This window comes from Neoarius graeffei, chromosome 20, assembly GCF_027579695.1.
Source record: "Neoarius graeffei isolate fNeoGra1 chromosome 20, fNeoGra1.pri, whole genome shotgun sequence".
NCBI classification, from domain to species: domain Eukaryota; kingdom Metazoa; phylum Chordata; class Actinopteri; order Siluriformes; family Ariidae; genus Neoarius; species Neoarius graeffei.
In genome coordinates this window covers 18,403,539-18,421,256 of record NC_083588.1, presented here as the reverse complement: position 1 = coordinate 18,421,256, position 17,718 = coordinate 18,403,539, and the positions used below count along the sequence as shown (strand labels likewise).

Here is a 17,718-nt window from a genome sequence, read left to right as displayed (position 1 = left end):
TTCTGCGGTGGGCCCATCGACATCTCTTGAGCCTGCGTGCCATGTACTTGCCAGGCACTGCCAACAGGGCAGCGGATCTGCTGTCCCGCCAGGACCCCGATCCCGGGGAATGGAGACTCAACCCAGCGGTGGTTCTCGCCATCTGGGAACGTTTTGGCAGGGCAGAGGTGGACCTCTTTGCCTGCCAGGAGTCGACACACTGCCCTCTGTGGTTCAGCCTCCACGGCCCCAGCTCCCTGGGCCAGGATGCGCTGGCGCATGCTTGGCCGAGGCAACTGCTGTATGCCTTCCCCCCTCTGCCGCTGATTGTGCCAACCCTACACAGGGTTGCGATGGACCACCACGGGCTGCTGCTTGTCGCCCCTCGGTGGCCGGGCCGAGTGTGGTTTCCCAAGTTGCTGCAACTTCTGAACGGCGACCCCTGGTGCCTGCCAGTGAGGACGGACCTGCTATCACAGCTGGGAGGGCAGATCTGGCACCCGGATCCAGCCCGTCTGCAGCTCTGGGTGTGGCCGCTGAAGGGCCGGACCCCCTGCTAGGTCTTTGTGAGCCGGCAGTGGTCAACACCATTGCAAGCTCTCGGGCACCCTCCACCAATGCCCTCTACGCCAACAGATGGAGGCTTTTCTCCAACTGGTGCTTAACCTACATGCTGCCCCCTGCCGACCATTCTACTGTTCCTCCAGTCTCTGTTTGATAAGGGTCTTACTCCTGCCACCATCAAGGTCTATGCAGCTGCCATCTCTGCTCAGCATGCCAGAGTTGGGGGAAAGACCGTGGGGTCCCACCCCTTGGTGGCACGTTTCTTGAAGGGTGCTCTCCGGTTGAGACCCCCCCGACGGAGCCGGGTACCCACATGGGATCTTCACTTGGTGCTGCAGGCTCTCTGCGACGCACCGTTTGAGCCCCTGCTCACGGCAGACATTTCATGGCTCTCCCTGAAGACTGCTTTTCTTCTGGCCATTACATCGACGAGGCGCGTCAGGGAATTACACGCGCTGTCAGTCAGTGGGGAGTGCCTGCAGTGGCACTCCGGCGACAGTGGGGTCACTCTGTGGCCTAACCCCTCTTTCCTCCCGAAGACCCTCTCTGCTACCTTCGTCAACCAGCCCCTTAGCCTTGCGGCGTTCGAGGCGGGCCATGGTGAGAGGTCGGAACTTTTGTGCCCAGTTCGAAGCCCTCAGGGTGTACGTGTCCCGTACAGAGGGCTTCCGTAGGAGTGACGCCCTGTTTCTGTGCCACACAGGGCCGAGGAGGGGTCTGGCGCTCTCTAAGCAGAGGCTATCCAAGTGGATAGTCGAGGCCATATTACATGCCTACAGGCACAGTGGCTCCCCGATTCCTCCGGCTGTCAGGGCGCACTCTGCACGGGGCGTGGTGGCCTCATGGGCATCACTGAAGGGCGTGCCCCTTTCAGACATATGCAGCGCAGCCTCCTGGGCTTCCAGCTGCACCTTCACCAGGTTTTACCGTCTTAATGTCGTCCCACATAATCCTGTGGCGACGGCTGTCATTCCAGGCCCGTCGCAGCAGCACTGAGTACGGGTAGGCACTCCTCATGACCTGGTTGGTATTAGTCATCCATGTGCTGAAAGCACCGCCTCTGGCGGTCAGGAGAAACGAAATAGAACGAGGGTTATGTATATAACCGCGGTTCTATGAGTTTCGGATGACCGCCAGAGCTTGGCAGTCACTCGGAGTGTACACGAGAAGATTTGCCAAGAGGTCACTTCCTGGGTTTACCGGTCTTTTATGCCGGGGTCACGGGGTGATGTCACCCAGGTCACACGTGACTTTGTTGTTACTATTACTCGACCTGCACGTTCGTGTGATGGATATCCATGTGCTGAAAGCACCGCCTCTGGCGGTCATCCGAAACTCATAGAACCGCGGTTATATACATAACCCTCATTTTAACCATTTATCCATCTGCAGGTAGCAGCCAGACTTTTTGTAGACATTATCGGTTGCTATGTTTTTGTATTTTGTGTCACAGGTCATTGTCTTCCCGGGGAAACGAGTTGTAGCGCAAACGTACTGTTTTATTGATGAGCTCGACATGACACATTGCTGAGAATATTTATCATCTTGGAAATTTTATTAAATAAATAGCCTATTACTAAATTCCACAGCAGACATTCTGTTGTCCACATATTACGAGTCAGCGGAGTTATTGGGACTACACTTTTGTGTGACGCCTTAAAAAAAAAAAAAAATCTCCCCGTGTGTACGTTCATGTACCGCTAGGGGTACGCGTACCCCCGGTTGGGAAACACAGATTTAGACGACGGACATTGTTCGAGTACCCTCCCTTGAAATCGGTGGGCGGGGCTAAATCACTGCTGGTGAAAATTCAAGGCTCTGAGCAGACCGCTCGAGTACTTCCACACCAAACGCAGCAAACCATGGCTTCATCGATCTCGCTTTGTGTTCAGAGCCATTGTTTTGGCGGAACATGTTTGAGCCTCTTAGTTCCAGTGAAGTGAAATTGTAATGCTACAGCACAAAAGACACACTTACAACTTTGGGTTTGAATGGTGGCTGAATCTCTCGGTTGGCCAGTCGTTCCCAGTCAATTCTGCGGAAGAAGGCCTGCTCCTTAATGTCTCTCTCCCCTTCTGGACCACAGCCGAGTCGCTTCGATGGGTGCTTCGTCATCAGCTGAAGGAAAGGAACAGAAATAGGAGAATAATCATCGTGTGTCACGTCTAAACCGTTTCAAAACCCATATCGCACCACCTCACATCATTTATCACACAGGCTGTATTTATAACAACTCCCAACTGTAATTCTGCAATATACTCTGTACATATCTGTTCGAAGATGTCTAAGATTCTACTGGAATGGTTTGGGACCAGTTACCCACTTAATGGGAACAATGGCTAAAAAAAAAAAAAGTGACTGATCACCTTTATGATATGACGAAACGCTTCTATCCTGATGGGACTGGTCGTGTTCCAGGATGACTATCATGCTGTTCAACATATTACTATGAAATCACGCTATGAACTGATCTGGCCTTGGTAATGAAACTGAATTCCTCTCTAATTCTGTTGATGAGAGTATTACACAGCGATGTGCTTACATGCTAACCTGAGGACGGTTTTGCTGCTTTTCTTATAACGCTGAAAGTCTGGAATTAGGAAAAGTATAGCAGTTAAAAAGACAAGTACTCACTCCCTTACAGATGGACACAGCTTCTTTCGACATGGACTTGGGATAGGAGACATTGTGCTCCATGATAGACTGGAACAACTCGTCCTCGTCCTCACCGTCAAACGGGGGCTGTTGTGAAACAGAGAGACAGAGACAGGTTTTTCTCAGAAGGTGAAAGAACACATTAAAGAAGTGCGAAGTCTACCAGGATGATGATGTGGAGGAGGTGTTGATGATGAGAAGAACCTCAGCTGTGTAACTGAGGTGAGGTATCAGTTTTGCTGATTACGCTGTAATGCTGTAGGCCAACTGGGTAAGATTTTGCTTTACAGTTTTTCATGATTTTCTTTTTTTGAGTATTTGTGTTTTATACAGGGAGCATGAGCAATAAGCAGCACTACACATGATACTAATAATTTTCTTTTTGACCTTACGAAAGCTAGCAGCCTGATCGCAGTAGCAACACAAGGGAACGTTTAGCATCATGCCTAGTTTACGCCTATTGCATAGACTGCACTACTGCGCAAACCTTTTGTTTTAAAAATCAATTACAGAAGTTTTTTTTTTGTGCGTGTATTGTATATGCCGACTGGTTGAGAAATCGTATTCCCCGGGATTTCCTACAACGTAATTTAAATAAGCACAATGTTATTTTATGTTAATTAAAGTTTTTTATACTGGTTTACCTCGGTCTGTCTGTTCGTATCCTCGTCTGTCCGAAACACCCTTTTTCTCAGCAACCACAAATCATAGCCACTTGGTACCAAACTTCTGCTTGGGGTTCTACACCGTGTATACCGTTTTCAGGTCTGTCGCACATTGACTTCCTGTTTACCGACTGAATGTATTTACGAAACATACCGTATAGCGTGGAGTTACAAAATTTTCGTAACACTTTTCTCAGTAACTACAAATCACAACTGCTTGATATTTGGTACCGAGCTTCAGCTTGGGGTTCTATACTGTGTGGCACGGGCGATTGCTCTAAGACAACGAGGGAGGCTCAGCCTCCTCTAAAAATGACGAACATCGTGTAGGATGAATTGCGCTAGGCTTATGTTATAGCCGACCTTATAACATTGCTATTTCAGATCCAGAATCATAGAAATATATGTGCTCAACCCAACTACAGTGCGAAATCATTCCCTTATAACTTTAATGTGTGCGTGAGTTTTTCCGCCTCGTGACAGCGCGATGCAGCGCAGCCTCAGTGGACTTCAATGGCATTTGGGAGCTCTGCGCTTTTCAATCTCAAAATGCAAGACGATTATTGGACAAATATTGCGAAAATGCCCGCCCACGGAGTCCCACGGACTCCCAGCCTCAGTGGACTTCAATGGCATTTGGGAGCGATGCGCTTTTCAATCTCAAAATGCAAGACGGTTATTGGACAAATACTGCGAAAATGCCTGCCCACGGACTCCCAGCCTCACATGGGAGGGACATGGCAGTTTCCGCGAGGAGACTGGTGATTGGTGAAAGCGGCCGGATATTTTCTTTGATTGACAGCTCGTTTCAACCATAGACAGGCAGCGGTGAATTTCAGTTCAGTCCCATGCGGATTCGCAAGTGCTGTGGTGTATTGTAAGAGATCAGCTTACATTTCGATTTCATTCATTACATACGGTTTCTACCAGCTTTTTTAGTTTGTATATATTTTCATTGTAAATAAAGTGTAAATATAGTGTTGTCAAGTTTGCTATCTTAGTTCCAGAAATGTCGTTTATTTGAGTGACTGAACTTGAACTTGAGGGGGCTAGTCAGCTAGCAAGAAAGCTGCGCACGGATGCCAAGCATTGCTGATTTAATTTTGGCGAAGCCATTTGCCAGTCTTCCTTTCGAGGAAAAAATTTAAATTAAAGAGCAGGGTAGACCAACACCTCAAATTGACTTGGTGAAAAAGGTAGGGAATAATACTCGTTCCTTTCAGCTCTCCTGGTACGAGAAAGTGAATTGGCTAACAGCAAGTGACCCGCATCAACAACAGTAAATAGGCTACTTTAGTAATATGTCATGGATGGACCAAAAATATAGAATCTATTTAAAATGTTTATGCGGAGTATATTATATTGGAATATATATTTTTCTGGATATGAATTAAACACAGCTACAATTTGGAAAACATTTTTAAACAAAAACACAGCCGAGAACATTTCATACTACAGACCTGGATTAAAAGTGAAGGGTTATCAAAATTGTCAATAAAACATTTCTCAGTCAAAATAAGTAAAATATAGGGAAAGTGTCATTGAATGAAATGTGTGGCACCCAGCTCTACTGCTGAGGTTCCTGACAAAGAGCTACTTTCAATAATGATCAATTTTTAAACAACATGCCACAATTTTAAAATATAAAATGTTAAAATATACCCCCCCCCCCCTGCTCCTCCTACTCAAGCGAGTAGGACACTTCTTTGCTTTGCTCCTGCTTTCTTAATCTTTATTTCTATACTTTACTTTCTCATTGACTTTCCACTATTTTATTCTTTTTTTTAAATTTTTTATCTTTATAAGCTTTTAATTTAATTTTAATTTAATTTCCACTTTTTTTTTTTTTAAATGACAGGAAGCAAAAAATCCTGCAGAAAATGCATGGAATTAGAACAGAGGATTTCTATTCTGGAATCAAAGATTAATGCTCTGCCAAAGACGGACGAATTAAAAGCGATATCTCAGGAAAGGAGTACTGAAACAGTGGCTGAGAATGCAGAGATTGCGCTCCGACAGACTGAGGACATTGCAAACCAAGTGGAAGAATTCATAACTCAACCTGTAAGTACTGAAAACTGGCAAATGATGGGTGCTAAGCCAAAAAACAAAAACAGAAGAGTAATTACTTCAACACCAGCTCGTTTTACAAATTACAATAGGATCTACAATCCTATGGAAAATCCACAGCCTATAAGGCTTCAGAACAAATTTGAATGCCTCAGGGATGTGGAAGAGGATTTGTCAAGCGGACAAACACATAGTAAAAAGAGATCACACCAAGATCGAAGAGCTGTGAGAAGAGGCAAAAAGCAGCTTGTAACATCACCTGATCCCACAACCCTTGTTCTTGGTGATTCCACTGTAAGACAATTAAAAGGTTATGAGATGATTATTTGTTGTCTTCCAAATGCATCCATCTCTGACACCAAAGACAGCATTTTGGAACTCATGTCCGAGCATAAAACTATTAAACGTATCGTTGTGCATGTGGGAGCAAACGATGTTTTCAGAGAACAGCTGTTTGTCCAAGATGATTTCAGAAAACTTTTTTCTGAGCTCTATAAGACTGGAATTCAATCTTTTATCAGTGGCCCACTCCCAGCGAGAGGAAGTTTTGCTTTTTCTCGACTCTTCAGTCTTAACACCTGGCTTGGAAAAACTTGTTCTTCATTTGGTATGAATTTCATAGACAATTTTAACCTTTTTTGGAATCGCAAAGAATTTTACAAGCCAAATAGCACTGAACTCAGCTGGATTGGAGCCAAAGTCTTAGCAGACCACTACAAACTTGCAATCTTTTCTCAGCCAGCACCGAGGAAAACAGTTGATAAGATGTCGCAGACTGACATAGTTACAAAGCCTAAACAATCATCTTTGCAAGTCGTCATCAAGGACACACAAACATCTGACTTGCAGGCCTCCCAACATTCAAGGACAGACGACTCCACTTCTCCTCGGATGGATTTCCCAAATAGCATGAAAAAACTGCTCCCAATGGCTACACTTTCCTTTTCCAGCCCAAATCTGTCGTGACAAGCAGTGTATCCAGTACATCAAAATTGTGATCGTCCAGGACTTTCAGCTGGCTACAAATCTTTTTCACCATCCAAAAGATACATGTCATCTCCAGTCCTTTCACCCTCAAACCAAATGGAACATTTAGAAAGTCTTGTTTGATGTAGTCTGGGTCCCTGCAAATGGATGTAATGTTGAAAAAAAGTTGGGACCCGATGTTGACACTATTCCTGTGTTGATAAGAAACAGAAAACATAGAGCACATTTAACCCTGGGGGTGAACCAATCTAATCTCCTTCCTGTTTTAAAACAGCATCAAAGTGCACAACCAAATATAGCTTCTTGAATTTCTGTAAAGCTAGCTCTTCTGAACATTAGATCACTTCTAAACAAGTCATTTTTAATTAATGATCTTATTTGTAAACACAATCTTGATTTTTTGCTTCTAACTGAAACCTGGCTGGATCAAGCAAATAGTGCTACCACCCTTATCGAAGCAGCTCCCCCAAATTTTAATTTTTTGAATGTTACCCGACAAGGGAAAGGTGGAGGGATTGCAAATATATTCAAAGTCTCTTTTCAATGTAAACAATCCTCACTTGGTGATTTTACGTCCTTTGAACACTTATGTGCACTTGTTACATGCTCTCCTAACATATTATTATTAACTATTTATAGGCCTCCGAGACATTCAGCCAAAGTCTTTCTTTTAGAGTTTGGTGAACTGTTATCAGTCATTTGCTTAGAGTTTGATTGTCTTATTATATCTGGGGATTTTAACTTGCATGTAGATAATACTGATAACATTTATGCCAAAGAACTATTTGCAATTATTGATAACTTTAACCTGGTACAACATGTACAGGGACCGACCCACTCTCGTGGTCATACTCTTGACCTCGTCATCACAAAGGGTCTTACTGTTTCTTATACTGTTGTTAACCTGGCATTATCTGATCATTTCTGTGTTTTCTTTGAAGTTTCTATGTCTCCTCACATTCAGAATAGCTCAACGACTATAGGTAGGAGAGTCATAAACGACAACACGTGTTCTTTTTGAGCAAGCTCTCTTACAGAACTCAACCAAAATGTCAGACTCTGTAGATGATTTACTGGAATTTTTTAATTTAAATATGACCCAAATTATGGATGATATTGCTCCATTCAAAATAAAAAGAGTCAATGATGAGCAGAAAGCACCATGGAAGCAGTACCCGGCTGTTAAACTGCTAAAGAGAGAATGTAGAAAGACTGAAAGAAAATGGCGCAAATCTAAACTTCACATCCATTATCAAATCCATAAAGAGATGCTTTGTAATTATAATTATGAAATTCGTAAAGCAAGACAGTCTTTCTTCTCCAACATCATCAGCAGGAATATGAACAATGCCCGTGTGCTATTTTCAACAGTAGAGAAGCTAACTAATCCCCCACCACAATTAGCACCTGAACTTCTATCAGTTAATAAATGCAATGAGTTTGCATCTTTTTTCAAAGGTAAAATTGATAAAATAAGGCAGAATATTTCTCATAATATATCTCAGTTGCAAAAAATTGAAAAACTGCTATCACCAATGACACAGATAGATAACTTTAACACAATGTCAGAATTTTGTTTAATTGATTATGAGACTCTTGAAAAAACTGTACAAAATCTCAGTTCTTCAACATCTGAATTGGACATTCTGCCCACCAACTTTTTTAAGTCTGTTCTTCATCTTATAATTACAGATGTGCTTCAAATTATAAATACATCCTTGGAGACTGGCATTGTTCCTGTGTCCCTGAAAAAAGCCGTTGTAAAGCCCCTTCTTAAAAAAAATAATCTGGATCCTTCAGTGTTAAATAACTACAGGCCAATATCAAATCTACCATTCATCGGGAAAATCCTGGAAAAAATTGTCTTCAATCAATTAACTGCCTTCTTGATATCAAACAGCCGTTTGATAATTTTCAGTCAGGATTTCGTGCCAATCATAGCACTGAAACAGCGTTGATTAAAGTTATAAATGACATACATCTTAATACTGATGCAGGCAAAACATCGGTCCTGGTATTACTGGACCTCAGTGCAGCTTTTGATACTGTTGATCACAACATACTGCTATATCGACTTGAACACTGGGTTGGATTGACTGGTAAAGTTATCAATTGGTTAAAATCATACTTAAAAGATAGAAGCTTCTTTGTTACCCTGGGAAATTGTTCCTCAACGTCAATGCCCTTGACCTGTGGTGTCCCCCAGGGGTCGATTCTTGGACCATTACTTTTCAACCTTTATATGCTCCCACTTGGGCAAATTATCAATAAAAATTCAATTTTGTATCACTGCTATGCAGATGATACCCAAATTTATTTTGCTCTATCACCAAATGACTATGCCCCCCTTGAATGTCTCTACCAGTGCATCGATCAAATCAATAGCTGGATGTCACAAAATTTTCTTCAGTTGAACACAGATAAAACAGAAGTAATTCTATTTGGAAAAAAAAGATGAAAGACTCAGGATTACCACTATTCTTGACACAAAAGGGATTAAAACTAAAGAAATGGTTAAAAATCTTGGTGTTTTCATTGACAGCGAGCTAAACTTTGACAGTCACATGAAAGCAATCACTAAAACGGCATTTTATCACCTAAAAAACATTTCCAAACTAAGAGGACTTATGTCAAAAAATGATCTGGAAAAACTAATACATGCCTTCATCTCTAGTAGGGTTGATTACTGCAATGGCCTTTTCACAGGCCTGCCAAAAAAGACCATCAAACGACTTCAGCTGGTTCAAAATGCAGCGGCTAGGGTTCTCACACGAACAAAAAGAACAGAGCACATTACTCCAATTCTAAGGTCCCTTCACTGGCTTCCAGTAAGCTACAGAATTGACTTTAAAGCATTGCTGCTGGTGTATAAATCTCTAAATGGTACAGGGCCCAATTACCTCTCTGATATGTTGCAGCGGCCTAACCCAATCAGATCTACCAGATCACAGCAGCAAAATTTACTGTTAAAACCAGTTGTTAAAACAAAGTGTGGTGAAGCAGCTTTTAGCTACTATGCCGTACATCTATGGAACCAACTGCCAGAGGACATTAAAAATGCTCCTGCTGTTGGCAGCTTCAAATCTAGGTTAAAGACCAAGCTGTTTTCAGATGCTTTCTGTTAAATAATTAATATTTTTACATTTTTTATAATCTTTACTTTCTCTACATGTTTTAAATTTACTTTAATTTTATTCTCTTTTATTCCACTGGTTTCTTTTTCTTTTTCTCCTTTTTTCTTTTTGCATTTTATTATTTTAGTTCTACTGTTGTTTAATTCTTATTATTTTCTTTTAATTCTTTTAATTAATTGTTTTAGATTAAAAATAAAATTATTTTATGTAATTTTATTTCTCTATTGTTTACTGTTTTTGTTTTTGCTTCTGTAAAGCACATTGAACTGCCATTGTGTATGAAATGTGCTATATAAATAAACTTGCCTTGCCCCCCCATCATGTATATTGGACAGTAGGCTAATGGGCCAAAAGAACCTGTTATTTCACAGTTTGTGACCCTGCCAACAATCAGCCAGATCAGAGGCAAGAGTATGGGCAAAATTGATGTTTTTTCTTTTAAAATCTGGAAATATTGTAACCGACCAGCCTCCCCTGTTTGAAAGACTACCAGCCGCCACTGCTGTGTGGATATAAAAAATGTACACACCCCGTCAAAATGATAGGTTTTGCTGATGTAAAAAAAAAACGAGACCATGATAAATCATTTCAACTGAAAAACAAACAAATCTGTTAGGGGGAAAAGCAAAAAAATAAAAAAAACCTACAATAAGCTGGTTGCATAAGTGTGCACACCCTTAAACTAATACTTTGTTGAAGCACCTTTTGATTTAATTACAGCATTCAGGTTTTTCCGGGTTCACACCTGTCATGAATTAAAATGACTCTGATTAACCCCAAATAAAGTTCAGACATTTACTCAGTTGCATCCTCCAGCAAAAGCCAGGGTTCGCAGAGAGCTTACAAAGCATCACAGGGATCTCACTGTTGAAAGGTATCAGTCAGGAGAAGGGGACATAATTTTTTTCCACGGCATTAGATATACCATGGAGCACAGTGAAGACAGTCATCAAGAAGTGGAGAAAATATGGGACAACAGTGACATTACCGAGAACTGGACGTCCCTCCAAAATCGATGAAAAGACAAGACAAAAACTGGTCAGGGAGGCTGCCAAGAGGCCTACAGCAACACTGAAGTAGCTGCAGGAATTTCTGACAAGTACTGGTTGTGTACTACATGTGACAACAATCTCCCGTATTCTCCATATGTCTGGACTATGAGGTAGGGTCAAAGAAAAACATCCAGGCCTGGCTAAATTTTGCAAAAAAAAAAAAATACATCAACTCTCCCAAAAGCATGTGGGGGAAAATGTCTTTTGGTCTGATAAAACCAAGGTTGAACGTTTTGGCCACAATTCCAAAAGGTATGTTTGGCGCAAAAACACCACTGCGCATCACCAAAAGAACCCCATACCCACGGTGAAGCATGGTGGTGGCAGCATCATGTTTTGGGGTTGTTTTTCTTCAGCTGGACCAGGGGCTTTAGTCAAGGTGGAGGGAATTATGAACAGTTCTAAATACCAGTCAATTTTGGCCCAAAACCTTCAGGTGTCTGCTCGAAAGCTGAAGATGAAGAGAAATTTCATCTTTCAGCATGACAATGACCCCAAAAAAGTTTTGGAATGGCCCAGCCAGAGCCCAGACCGAAATCCAATTGAAAATCTGTGGGGTGACCTGAAGAGGGCTGTGCACAAGAGACACCCTCGCAATCTGACAGATTTGGAGCGATTTTACAAAGATGAGTGGGCAAATATTGCCAAGTCTAGATGTGGCAGGCTGATAGACTCCGACCCAAAAAGACTGAATACTGTAATTAAATCAAAACGTGCTTCAACAAAATATTAGTTTAAGGGTAGGTACACTTATGCAACCAGCTTATTGTACATTTTTTATTTTTTATGTATTTCCCCCCGAACAGATTTGTTTTTCAATTGACTTGTACAAGTTATAGGTCACATTAAAGGTGGGAAACGTTTTGAAATTATTTATCGTGGTGTTAGGTTTTTCTGATGTAAAAAAAATATCATTTTAACGGGGTGTGTACACTTTTTTATATCCACTGCACCGTTTTCAGGTCTGTCGCACATTGACTTCCTGTTTACTGGCCTAATGTATTTATGAAACATATAGCGTGGATTTACATTTTCATAACATTTTTCTTTGCAACTGCAAATCACAACTGCTTGATTCATAATAAGTGTCCTATTCCTTTGATTGCTGGCATTCTGATATAAGCGAGAGCGGGGGGGTATACGTAAGTGAGCAGTAGCTCACAGTTTATCTTGTTCTTTCAGTAAATATTAGTGGAATTAAAGCCTAGGTCACAACCAGCCGTACGTGCTCCTACGGCCGGTCTACGTGCAAAAAACGCAAGAAACGCACGGAGGGCGCACGTGAAACGCACGGAGGGCGCACGTGAAACGCACGGAGGGCGCGCGTGTGATGTGCTGATTTTCGAGCCGTAGACTGGCCGCAGAGGTTCTTTGTCATGTCAAACAAACTCTACGGGCGCTTACGTTTTTTTTCAGGTTGCAAGACAAACTTACGGCCAACGTGCGTCTTTCTCCACGAACAACAACAACAACAACAAAAAACGCAGCAATTTGGGAAACGCCAAAAATCACACGGCCAAAAAAATCGTACATCCGGTTGTGACCTAGGCTTTACTCGCGTTCAATTTACTGTCATAAGTCTTACAGTGCTCAGCGTAAATGAGTACACCCCCTTTGAAAAGTAACATTTTAAACAATATCTCGGTGAACACAAACAATTTCCAAAATGTTGAAAAGACAAAGTTTAATATAACATCTGTTTAACTTATAACGTGAAAGTAAGGTTAATAATATAACTTAGATTACACATTTTTCAGTTTTACTCAAATTAGGGTGGTGCAAAAATGAGTACACCCCACAACAAAAACTACTACATCTAGTACTTTGTATGGCCTCCATGATTTTTAATGACAGCACCAAGTCTTCTAGGCATGGAATGAACAAGTTGGCGACATTTTGCAACATCAATCTTTTTCCATTCTTCAACAATGACCTCTTTTAGTGACTGGATGCTGGATGTGCAAGAAACGTGTTGCTTTCAACATGATCAGTAACTATTCATAATAAAGATTAAGTGTTCTTGGATCTTGTGCTAAAGAACTTAGAGTTGTGCTAAGAGACTTGAGAACTTGTGCTAAAAGACTTTAGATTTGTGCTAAAGGACTTTTGTGCTAAATAACTGTAAACCTGTGTGTGCGGGTTGGGGTTGGGGGGGCCTTCAAGGAAAAAAGGTTGGGAACCACTGCCTTAGATAATTTCTGCAGTTTTAAACGTGAAGTGAATAATTTTGTCTTGGTTGCTGTCTGCTTTTGGGTCTTTTTTAATATTTGGAAACTTTATCATGTCTTACAACTTCTTGCTGCACTCTCGTGGACATGAGAAGCAGGAGAGAAAGTTGGGATTAAAAGAAGCTCGTCTACTCCTCAATTATTTGCTACACTATTTTGCTTTTACTTTTGTTATAATACATAGGGCCAAATTACTCAATTCTGATTGGTCAATCAAGGAGGGTGTTTTTTTCCTTAACACGGGGCCGTATTTCTGAAATGCTATTGGCTACTTCGTTGCTTGGTTACAGTTACAAAAATTTGCAAATGTTGTCAACAAAATGGCTGACTCAGCAATGCCGTGTTTCGCTATATTTGACGAAGAAATGATAAACCAGTTGAAAGCTGCAAGTGAAAATGAAAATACCAAAAAAAAGTATGAATTTTTGGCTTTCCGTGTTTAAGAAATGGGCCGCAGAAAGACAAATAAACGACTCTCTAGTGGCATATGAATGCTGTGAGTTAGACAAGGTGCTATCGCAGTTTTATGCAGAAGTGAGGAAAGAAAATGGGGGAAATCACTTTCAAAACCCTCGTGTCATGTCGCCGTGTCATGATGAAAGACGCTTTAGAAACTGATTCACACGTGCAAGATAGTCTTGTGCCCTGATTGGTTCAGAAAAGGTGAATGACAAATGTGAACTTGAATGGCTTCCGAAGTATGAATTTGGCCCTATATATTATAAACAAGTAATCGTATGGTTCCTCGTAAAATTAAGGATCAATTTCACTCGTGATTTCGAAGTTTTCAAAACTTCGAAATCACTCGTGAAATTAATCCTTAATTTTACTCGGCCCTATACGATTACCTATACAAACATAAAAAATATTCAGGTTCACTGAGGAGATTACATTTGTAGTAGGATCTCGATTGCAAAACACTTTTTATGAATGTCTCATTCATTATCTCTAGCCGCTTTATCCTTCTACAGGGTCACAGGCAAGCTGGAGCCTATCCCGGCTGACTACGGGCGAAAGGCGGGGTACACCCTGGACAAGTCGCCAGGTCATCACAGGGCTGACACATAGACACAGACAACCATTCACACCTACGGTCAATTTAGAGTCACCAGTTAACCTAACCTGCATGTCTTTGGACTGTGGGGGAAACCGGAGCACCCGGAGGAAACCCACGTGGACACGGGGAGAACATGCAAACTCCGCACAGAAAGGCCCTCGCCGGCCACGGGGCTCGAACCCAGACCTTCTTGTTGTGAGGCGACAGCGCTAACCACTACACCACCGTGCCGCCCCTTTTATGAATGTATTTTTTCTTACTACTAAACAAGGGAACTGTATCAGGGTAACCTTGTGGTAGGAAAGTGTTGAAATTAAAGTCAAACAGCATGACTGTCTCTTATTCTCTTGCTGTGTTTTGGACCATATTTGTGTTTGAATTTTTACTGGCCACTTTACTAGGAACTTGTTGTTGATTCTAAGGTTCCTGTTCTTTGCTGGCAGGAGTAGAACCCAATGTGGTCTTCTGATGTTGCATGCTGAGATGCTTTTCTGCTCATCACAGTTGTAAAGAGTTGCTATGAGTTACTATATCCTTCCTGGCAGCTCGAACCAATCTGGCCATTTTCTTCTTTCAACAAGACACCCATGCCACAGTGAAAGTCACACTTTGAGATCACATTTTTCCCATTCTGATGTTTGACGTGAACATTAACTGAAGCTCTTGATTTGTATCTGCGTGATCTGATGCATTGGGCTGCTGACAAGGGATTGGCTGATTAGAGAACTGCATCAAACAGCAAGTGGATGGGTGTTCCTAATAAAGTAGCTGGCGAGTCTAGATCTATATCTGGTTTAGACAGAGCTTCTGAATAAAGTGTGTACACATTTAAAGCATGTTTTATGTTTCATCTCATCTCATCTCATTATCTCTAGCCGCTTTATCCTTCTACAGGGTCGCAGGCAAGCTGGAGCCTATCCCAGCTGACTACGGGCGAAAGGCGGGGTACACCCTGGACAAGTCGCCAGGTCATCACAGGGCTGACACATAGACACAGACAACCATTCACACTCACATTCACACCTACGGTCAATTTAGAGTCACCAGTTAACCTAACCTGCATGTCTTTGGACTGTGGGGGAAACCGGAGCACCCGGAGGAAACCCACGCGGACACGGGGAGAACACGCAAACTCCACACAGAAAGGCCCTCGCCGGCCACGGGGCTCGAACCCGGACCTTCTTGCTGTGAGGCGACAGCGCTAACCACTACACCACCGTGCCGCCGTTTTATGTTTCATGAATTTAACCATGGGTCGTGATCCGAATGCTCTCTGTTCTGTTCATCCTTCTCCTGTATCTGGAGCTTTCTGCACTTTGTGACTTCTCATGTAGCTGTGAATAATCTCACCTAAAGATTCGTATTTCCCAGAAATGTTCATCTTTAAAACTTGATTTTCTGTTTCAGGGGATAATCTCACTTGGATACGACAGGGTAGGTTTCCCAAAAGCCTCTTAACGCTAAGACCATCTTAACTAGGAGAGTGTTCATTGTGCTGCTCGCTCGACCATTTAACGATGATCTTTGTGCTGCGATGCTTCTGGGAAACTCAGGCCAGACTTGTACCTTGTCGTTATAATAAAAATGCGATCCTGTGCTTATTTCATGACTCATAAATAACATTTTCAGATGTCCATTCTGCATCCTTTCCTACTTATAATCGCACTATCTTGTATCATCCAGAAGAGGATGGGTTCCTCTCATGGTTTCTTGTTCATGCTCCTTCAGGAAGATTTTCCACTTGTATCTGACGGACACTTCTTCGCATTGTTCATACTAGCTGCTTTTCAGTAGCTTTCCTGTGTTTCTGTCATGATTACATAATGCTGAGTGAACTCTGGCGCAAAATATTCCAGCGTGAAAAATGAAGAGCCTTCAAGACGATCTTAATTAACAACATGGACAGTAATTAACAGTAAATAAACAGTCTAGAAGAAAATAAACAGGGTACTTGGATAAATTAGCAATCCAACTAAACTGTAAGATATTTAAAGAGAGTGAATTGATAGACTCTTATATTAATTCTTGTTTTATTTTATTTACAATCTGGAGACAATTAGCACACATCAGGCAGGCACAAGATGTGGTGATTACGAAGAACAGGAAGGAGGGAAACATTATCGAAAGCAAACGAAGAACTGGCAATAAACTGAGAAATACAGAACAGGCTGTGCATGTATTGTTCTGACCCCATGAGATCCAAATTCAACCAAAGCAATAATCAGAGCACAAGCTTTATCACAGCACGGCTTCAGTCAGCTAATTACAGCCATTCAGTCTGGCTCATAAAAGTGTTTATAAGTTGGAGTGAGTCAGCGGAGAACTCGAGTTAATATTTCAGAGCGGAGACGGGGTGGGGGGGTAGTGGTGCTGGATGGGGATTGATTTGATTTCAGGTTTGAACCCCCTTGAAATATTTTACGACAGCTTCAAATGCTTATTTGTGGACGGTCACTTAACAAACATGCATCTAAACAATGATTTTATGGAATCAATTTTGTGCCAAAATGTTCATACAATACTTTTGAAATATCAAACAAAAACGACAAATCAAGATACAAAAAAAGAAAAAAGTCAATTTTTTTAGACTGGCAAACAAATTATTCATGTAATTGTGCAAAATATCAGTCTATTACTCTTCAGAAACCTTTTATTTTTGTTCCGCGTCTTTCTCAGTTTTGTTTGACGCAATTTATTTTGGTTGCGATTCCAGCTTTCTCGTTTGCGCTCCCTGACTTTTTGCTTGCAGTTTTGGCACAAACTTCACGTGTGGGTGGGCTGTCCAGGAATGCATTCCCATTGGCTAACTTGTGTTTGACTGACAGCTACGCTCAGCCATTCCCCGGAGGCTGTTGCGGCCATTTCCTACTCGGATTTTGGCGGATTGTTTGACGAATGACCGATCCATTGACGGTAAACAAGGATCGAGTGGACTTCAGTGGCGACTATGATATTGAATTTACACTTTGTTGAATTAATTCAATATCATAGTCGCCACTGAAGTCCACTCGATCCTTGTTTACCGTCAATGGATCGGTCACTCGTCAAACAGTCCGCCAAAATCCGAGTAGGAAATGGCCGCAACAGCCTCCGGGGAATGGCTGAGCGTAGCTGTCAGTCAAACACAAGTTAGCCAATGGGAATGCATTCCTGGACAGCCCACCCACACGTGAAGTTTGTGCCAAAACTGCAAGCAAAAAGTCAGGGAGCGCAAACGAGAAAGCTGGAATCGCAACCAAAATAAATTACGTCAAACAAAACTGAGAAAGACGCGGAACAAAAATAAAAGGTTTCTGAAGAGTAATAGACTGATATTTTGCACGATTA

General features: G+C 42.0%; 1 protein-coding gene across 3 annotated transcripts in view; it reads right to left on the bottom strand.

Annotated features, from left to right (window-relative positions):
- prkcab (protein kinase C, alpha, b) overlaps positions 1-17,718 on the bottom strand; it is a 435,027-nt gene that overhangs the window by 14,114 nt on the left and 403,195 nt on the right. For all 3 annotated transcript variants that reach the window (XR_009650839.1, XM_060901369.1, XM_060901370.1), the window contains 2 exons: positions 3,178-3,285; positions 2,521-2,661 (listed from right to left, as the gene is read on the bottom strand). Coding sequence is in view for 2 of the 3 variants with exons in the window: in XM_060901369.1 (XP_060757352.1) it covers positions 2,521-2,661; positions 3,178-3,285 (249 nt within the window). In the remaining variant the exon portion in view is untranslated. The remainder of the gene's footprint in view (positions 1-2,520; positions 2,662-3,177; positions 3,286-17,718) is intronic.